General features: G+C 35.3%; 1 protein-coding gene across 1 annotated transcript; it reads left to right on the plus strand.

The window, feature by feature from the left end:
* Nucleotides 1-5,156: 5,156 nt before the first annotated feature.
* Nucleotides 5,157-6,149, plus strand: LOC115874302. Its single transcript, XM_030889410.1, has one exon. The coding sequence runs from the start codon at nucleotides 5,157-5,159 to the stop codon at nucleotides 6,147-6,149; it is 993 nt and encodes a 330-aa protein (XP_030745270.1).
* Nucleotides 6,150-7,004: the final 855 nt, after the last annotated feature.

Consider the following 7,004-nt stretch of genomic DNA (forward strand, 5'->3'; position numbering starts at 1 on the left):
GAGAACATGAACAATTTTGAATTTTAAAATTTTGATCATCTGACACACTGGTCGAAGGTCAAGTATTTAATATTTTATAACTCATAATTATATCTATTTACTGCTTACTGTTCTGCAATTGTCCATGTATGTTGTATTTGTAATTTTAATGACTTAGTTTTTTTTTGAATTGTATGATTTGTATTGGGTATTTTTTGTTGTTTGTATGTTTTTTTTTCGGGTTTTGTTTGTTTTTTGAGTGCTTTGTCGATGAAGCTGTTTTGGCTTTTTGCAAAATAAAGCGTTGTTTGTTTGTTTTTACTAAATATTAGGCTTTTAACTCATTCAAGCCAGTTTTAAATTGGGAAAAATTGTGTGTGCATAATGTGCGCATGTGCGCATATTTGAAGTGAAACTTCTTAGTTCTGTCTGTCTATTTGTTTGTCTGGGTACTCCAATCGTGTACCTCTATCCACGTGCCGAGTTTGGTTCCAGTCGACCCATAAAAAATCCTTTTGATTTCGTCCATTTAGAGGCATCGGCATCGATTCGAAACGTCGAGGGCGTCATCCTGAAGCCCGTCCCCAATAATGCCGAAATCGAACCATACATTTTTCTTGAATATCAAATCCTTAGTCCTACCTTGATGCAGATGTAAAAGAAACGTCGTATCAGACTTTGCAGGGTAGAACCTTATGCACTGTCGCTCACATAGCCCACCCACCAAATTTGGTGGCGATCGAACGACATCAACTTTTGACGTTTCCTATGTCAAAACTAACCGTCACAGTGACACGTGTCGTACACGGTAAAGTTGGGCTTGGTCCAATATATCAACATACCAAATTTATTTAAATCGGAGGATTTTTTGATTTGATTCATGGATATTTGGGTTTCGTAGTGCCATGAAACGTCGTCAAAATATCATGAAAAGATGGAGCTTTTCGAGCACCATCCACATTACGTGTTTCAGCCCCCTAGCTCACATAGGGCCCGAGTTACGACGCTCCGAGATCAAAAAGTCACCGTTACCACTTTTTCTCTCGCGTCCCGTCTCGGCCGTATCACGGCCTTCAGTTTTACTCCCATAAGAAAGCGCGTAAAAAAGTATTACTTCAAAAATACATTTCGAGAATACTAGTGTAGATACTATAACGTAGTAGTATAGACACCATAATACATTTCATTGATAAAACATGTTGACAATGATAACATCATAACAACAACTTAACCCTTTCGACACGACTTTTAGGTATTGAATATTTTTTTCAGATTTTACTGCTTAAATTAATTGTTGGAAGCACTAGGAACATATCTAGCCCATTATTATATTTTATTTTCATTTTTGAAATCTTGGGACAAATACGATCCCGTAGTATACTAATGTCGCACATGTTTGTCCCAGCTACATAGTGTACATACTGCAGGGATATATACATCCAGCATTACAACACTGTAGGGATAATTATATCCCTCATTATAGCACTGTCGGACAAATACATCCCAGCAACACATTTTTTTTCATGTAACTATGGTACAAAACTTATATACTTATCTTTTACTCATACTGCTGGTAGAGCATTATTTCGTAGTAATTTTCACTAATTTACACACCTATTTTACACGTTTTTTCTCCAAAATTGCAAGCAGCCACGTGTACTTGTCGACATAGAACTGCCTACCAATGTTCCATTGTAAACACAAACATTAAAAGGTATGTAACTCGGCGAGCAAGACATAAGCCACACTGAATAGTCCCTTCCCAATGCATTTTAAAGCGTATTTTTGATATTCGTCTATATAGAAACTTTATTGGGACGTATATGTCCCCGCAGTGTCGAAAGGGTTGATTTGGTTAGGTTGTAGACATTTGAATGCATGGTTTTCCAGTGTTGCCTGTTCAGTTTTAATTTTAATAATAATCTAAACAGGTAAAATGAGGCTAATAGTATAGATTATATTTATTTTCTGACTATTTTATATAAAATTGGATGATAAATTGATCAATTTTATTTTTTTTATTAAATTTCCAGCATCGTATAAAGTAAAGCTAGAACGCCTCAAAAAATTATATATAATGTTCATACCAAATAAACTTTTAGCCACGTGACTAAGCTTGACCGACACAGCTTTGCCCGCTTTAGGGAACTTTTTACGAAACAAAAATAAATTAATAATTATAAACAAATAAACAGTTATTATTTACATCAACAAAACTCACCTTCATAACAACACTTAAGGGACATAAAGGGCATTACTACCGCTTTCCCGTTCAAAATATTCTAATAAAGTTGGGATGAGTTTTTTACGGCTATTAAACTATCTTGTACACTTCGCGAGAGAGACTAAAAGGGGTTCTAAAAAGAACAATGTTCGACTGCAAGATCTGCTAGTAAACATTTTTAAGCATTAAAGTATCACCGCACTATTTATTTAAACTAAAAACTCATAATAAAAAACTAAAGTGTCAAAACGAAAAACAATATCAATCGAATATGCCCATAGTTGACAACAATTAATTTAAAAATCGCGCCCTCGATGACGTAACTAAAATTTATTTGATATGAATCGTATGTAGGTACTATATATTTTACAATAAAGCTTTGTCCGCATTTACTGCTTTCCTGACTAAATAATTTGCAATGATGTGAAAACTCTTATGCAGATTTATGTCCATATTATTTCAGATATGCGCAGCGGTTGTGATTTGGTCTGCAATACATCTTGTATGTAATAATTGCATTTAAAAGATTTTAAAGCTCTCTAGATAGAATGCAATAAAGAATTGTATCTTCTTCTTACAGTGCCATACTCTATATAGAGCGTCGGCTACCTCTCGCATGTACTTGTGATGTGTGTTATCAGTGGTTCACAAGTACACGGGACTTACAGTTTATTGCCGAATTCGAACGGCACTATTTGAGAGGCTGTACAAGGCAAATATACTCAAGGTGGTTTGCCATTGCCTTCCTTGAGGTGGCGGTTCGTTGGTCGCTCAATTTAGATAAATAAATATTTTTATTTAAATAAATAAAGCGACCGTACTGGCTGGGGATCGAACCCAGTACCTTCCGCTCTGCAGATCGACACACTAACGCTGGAGCTACGGCCGGCCATCAAAAGCAACCGAAAAAAAATTGTATAACAAAACAATATGCGCTGCAATAGAGCATTTAAGAGGTTGCGTTGTAAATGTGTTATAAATATTCTTTAGGACCTATTAGAACGTTTATGCAATATTTCTATAAATGATTATTTCAGTTCTTAGAGAACAGCTTAAGCACTAAAAACTTCTAGAAGATGGTGCCCATTTCCATGATAAGTGTTCTTACAACGCTTTGAAAATGTTCTTATATAGAACAAACATTGGAAATGTTTTTACGATTTTTATAGAATATGTAATTGTTAGCTGGGTATTATCGTTGGTCAAAATTGGGGATTTATTTTTAAATTTTTGTCCATCCAAACTCCAAGAGTTTCTATTCAAACTAGTTCCATAATAAACTCTCTATAACTATAACGCTAGTTACGTTTATAAAAAGCCATATTTTATTTATACTTAATCTTTTTTATTAAACTTTTAATTTATTTATAATTTAAATTATATTAATATTTCTTTTTAATTTATGAACAGAACTCTCGTAAAATTTGTGCTGGCAAATATAATATTGACTAAATAATATTATCATCGGTTGCTTTTAGTGATTTTCTGAGTCGTTCCTAGTATTATACGTTTTAATGTTCAATGTGTCGCTCGTCATTGATCCCTTTTTGTCATTCATTCGCTAAACAATTGTCTTCGTTTATTATCGTAAATTTTCTCTTTAATATAGACATGATAAAGCAAGGGATGGATGGGTAGTAAACTAACACATTGTTTCCGCAGTTTATAACCTCAAATACAAAGTCTATTAGCTAAGTGGCTTCATGGCATTTTGTTTTTCTTATTTCATAATTTCAATATTTAACTTTTAGTTACGAAACTACGTTAGAACCAGACCCCAATTAGATATTACATCTTCATTTTATCTTTTTCAGTATAACCTGTAAGTCTCATGAGTACCAAGGACCTAGTCAAATCGCTATACCTATATTTTTTGTAGATGTTCTTTTGTATATATCTAGGTAGAGTTCAATGTGTACAGCATTCTAGACCATATAATTATAGATGTAATTATAAAAGTATGTAGGGGAAGCCCGGGTAAAGTGAACACTCCGGGCAAAGCAAATATCCCCCACTATTCTCAAACTATTCCTTTGGCATCAATCACGTGACATAGCAACGCTCGTCTGTCTTTGCTCAATACGCGGCAAACACTTAAGTGGGACACCAGGCCACACGGCGTCCGCAGAACGGCAAAGTGTGTTTTCGAAAAATAATTTCTAATATTTCGAGGTAAGTATTTTGATATTTTCTGTATTATTTGTTTATTACTATTGGGCGTATTACAGTTCTATTACGTGTCAAAGAGCTTTATTATAATATGTTGAACAGAGAATTGAAATCAATAGTTTTCGTATGAATTGACTTAACCTTAAAAATGGTTGTGCTGGGCAAAGTGAATAGGGCAAAGCGGATATGGTATCCACTTTGCCCGGTTTTTACGATTATTTAGTTTCGGTATTACAACGCTCATATTTTGTTGCAGATGGTGCATAAATAAAAAAAAAGACCAACCAAGGCTCTTGGGATAAAGAAGTTATGCGGACGGCAATAAATTTATGCAAGGCCGGAGAATCGGTGAAGCACAGCTAAGAAATATGGTTTGGCTTATGCGACTTTGTACAGACAAGTCAAAAGTGGTAACGTTACTCCAAAACTCGGCAGATTCCGTCCAGTTTTCAGCGAAAATCAGGAAATAGAGTTAAGGACCTATCTCAAAGACATGGATTCCGTGTTTTTTGGATTAACTCGAGATGAGTTTAAGAATTTAGGATATACCTACGCCAAAAAAAATAATTTGAATTATCCAAAAAGTTGGGACAAGTATGAAAAAGCCGGAGATGATTGGCTACAATCATTTTTGTCACGTCACAATGCCATTACTCTCAGGACTCCAGAGGCAACATCGGTTGCAAGAGCGAAATGATTCAACAGACATGAAGTCGGACGTTTCTATGATAATCTTGAATCTTTGATTAATGAATACAATATTGACGCATCTAGATTTTATAATATGGACGAAACCGGTATTTCGACGACAACTAAAAAACCCCCTAAAGTACTATCAATAAAAGGAAAGAAACATGTAGGCATAATTGCAAGTGCGGAGCGTGGTCAATTAACGACAATGATCGGTTGTTGCAATGCCGCTGGTTCATTTTTACCGCCCTTCCTTGTTTTCGCCAGAAAGAAGATGCAGTCTAGGCTACTCGACGGTGCTCCTTCCGGAACTCAAGGTTTGAGTACAACTTGTACACCAAATGGTTGGACTTCAGGTGAGGTATTTCTTGCTTGGTTGCATTTCATTGTAGAATATACACGACCTAACGCCGACAAAAAGGTACTTTTACTTTTGGACAACCATGAGAGCCACAAATACTATCCTGCATTGGAATATGCAAGTAAGAATAATGCTATAATTTTATCCCTGGCCCCGCATACTACTCATAAAATGCAGCCTATGGATGTGGTCGTTTACGGCCCACTAAATACCTACTTTGAACGAGAGGTTAATGTGTTCCAAAAGGCTCATCCTGGGCGAATTATAAATCAATACGACGTGGCCAGACTGTTATCACCAGCCTTTCTGAAAAGTTCAGTAGCCATGAATGCAGTTCATGGATTTGAACGGCCTGGCATTTGGCCAGTAAACAAACACGTTTTTGGTGAAGAAGACTTTGAACCAGCGGATGTGATTGCGGGCAGATCAGATATGAATATTAGCCGAGTAAGCATACATTTCTTACAAACAATAGAAATTCCTGATACCGCTGCAGAAGCCTCTTCAACCCCTTTGCCCTCACATTTACAAGAAAAGATTTTAACAGTTGATCCTTCAGGAGAAACGATTCCGCGTCCAGACAAACCCACAGAGAGCAACTCATCTAAGCCTCAACTTCAAGAAAGCACCCCAGAAAAAAAAATATTTAGAGTGACATTGAGTCGCTTAAAGTTTCTTCTACTTTGGAACCGAATGCGACAAGTATTCGTGTTGTACATTCTCTAAAAGGTGATGCAATGGTACCAGAGACTTTCGCAGAAATAACGACCGTGACGACTCTCCACCGAATCCGGAACCTGGATGTTCAAACTTTCACCAGAGTATCATTAAGACCAATACCAAACCCTTATAAACCACTCACAACTCGTAAACGCAAATTTCATAAATCAGAAGTTTTAACTAGTACTCCTATCAAAGAAGAGCAAAAGCAAATTAAACAAATTTCCTAGAAAGACTGCTAAAACCCTGTTAAAAAAGGTAAACAACCAAAGAACATTAGGAAATTTGAAGATATTGTATGTTTTTTTTTGCGGTGAAATATATATTGAAGAAGATGATTTTCCAATTGAAGATTGGATTCGCTGTGTGGTCGGTCTTTCAAATGGTGTCACGAAGAATGTTCCGCTTTCGAAGGCATATGAGATTATATTTGTGATAACTGTCATTTTTTTAATTTTTAAAATATTTCATTTAAATGCGAATTTAAGATTTTGTTAAGTTTATTGATTTTGTTTTATTAAATTTTTCTGTAATTAGATGATGGTATTCACTTTGCCCGAATCCACTTTACCCGGGGGTCCGGGCAAAGTGAATATTAAAAAATGTCTATACCTATGTGGCGGATTCATCTATCCAAAAAAATCCTTTATGGTTTTTTCGCCACAAAAAAAACTATTTAAAATACTTAAATTGAACTATTCGAGAACACTTTACTTTTTAAAACAGATACGTCTACAAGAAATCGTTGACGTTCTGTTAAAATGACATTATATTAAGTTAAACTTCAAAATTAACAATTACTACCTGATAACAATTACTTAATAAGGTAAAACCAAAAAGCCCGAACTTTCTGTATGATTA

This window comes from Sitophilus oryzae, unplaced genomic scaffold (assembly GCF_002938485.1).
Source record: "Sitophilus oryzae breed Bouriz unplaced genomic scaffold, Soryzae_2.0 scaffold_1274_pilon_pilon, whole genome shotgun sequence".
NCBI classification, from domain to species: Eukaryota; Metazoa; Arthropoda; class Insecta; order Coleoptera; family Curculionidae; genus Sitophilus; species Sitophilus oryzae.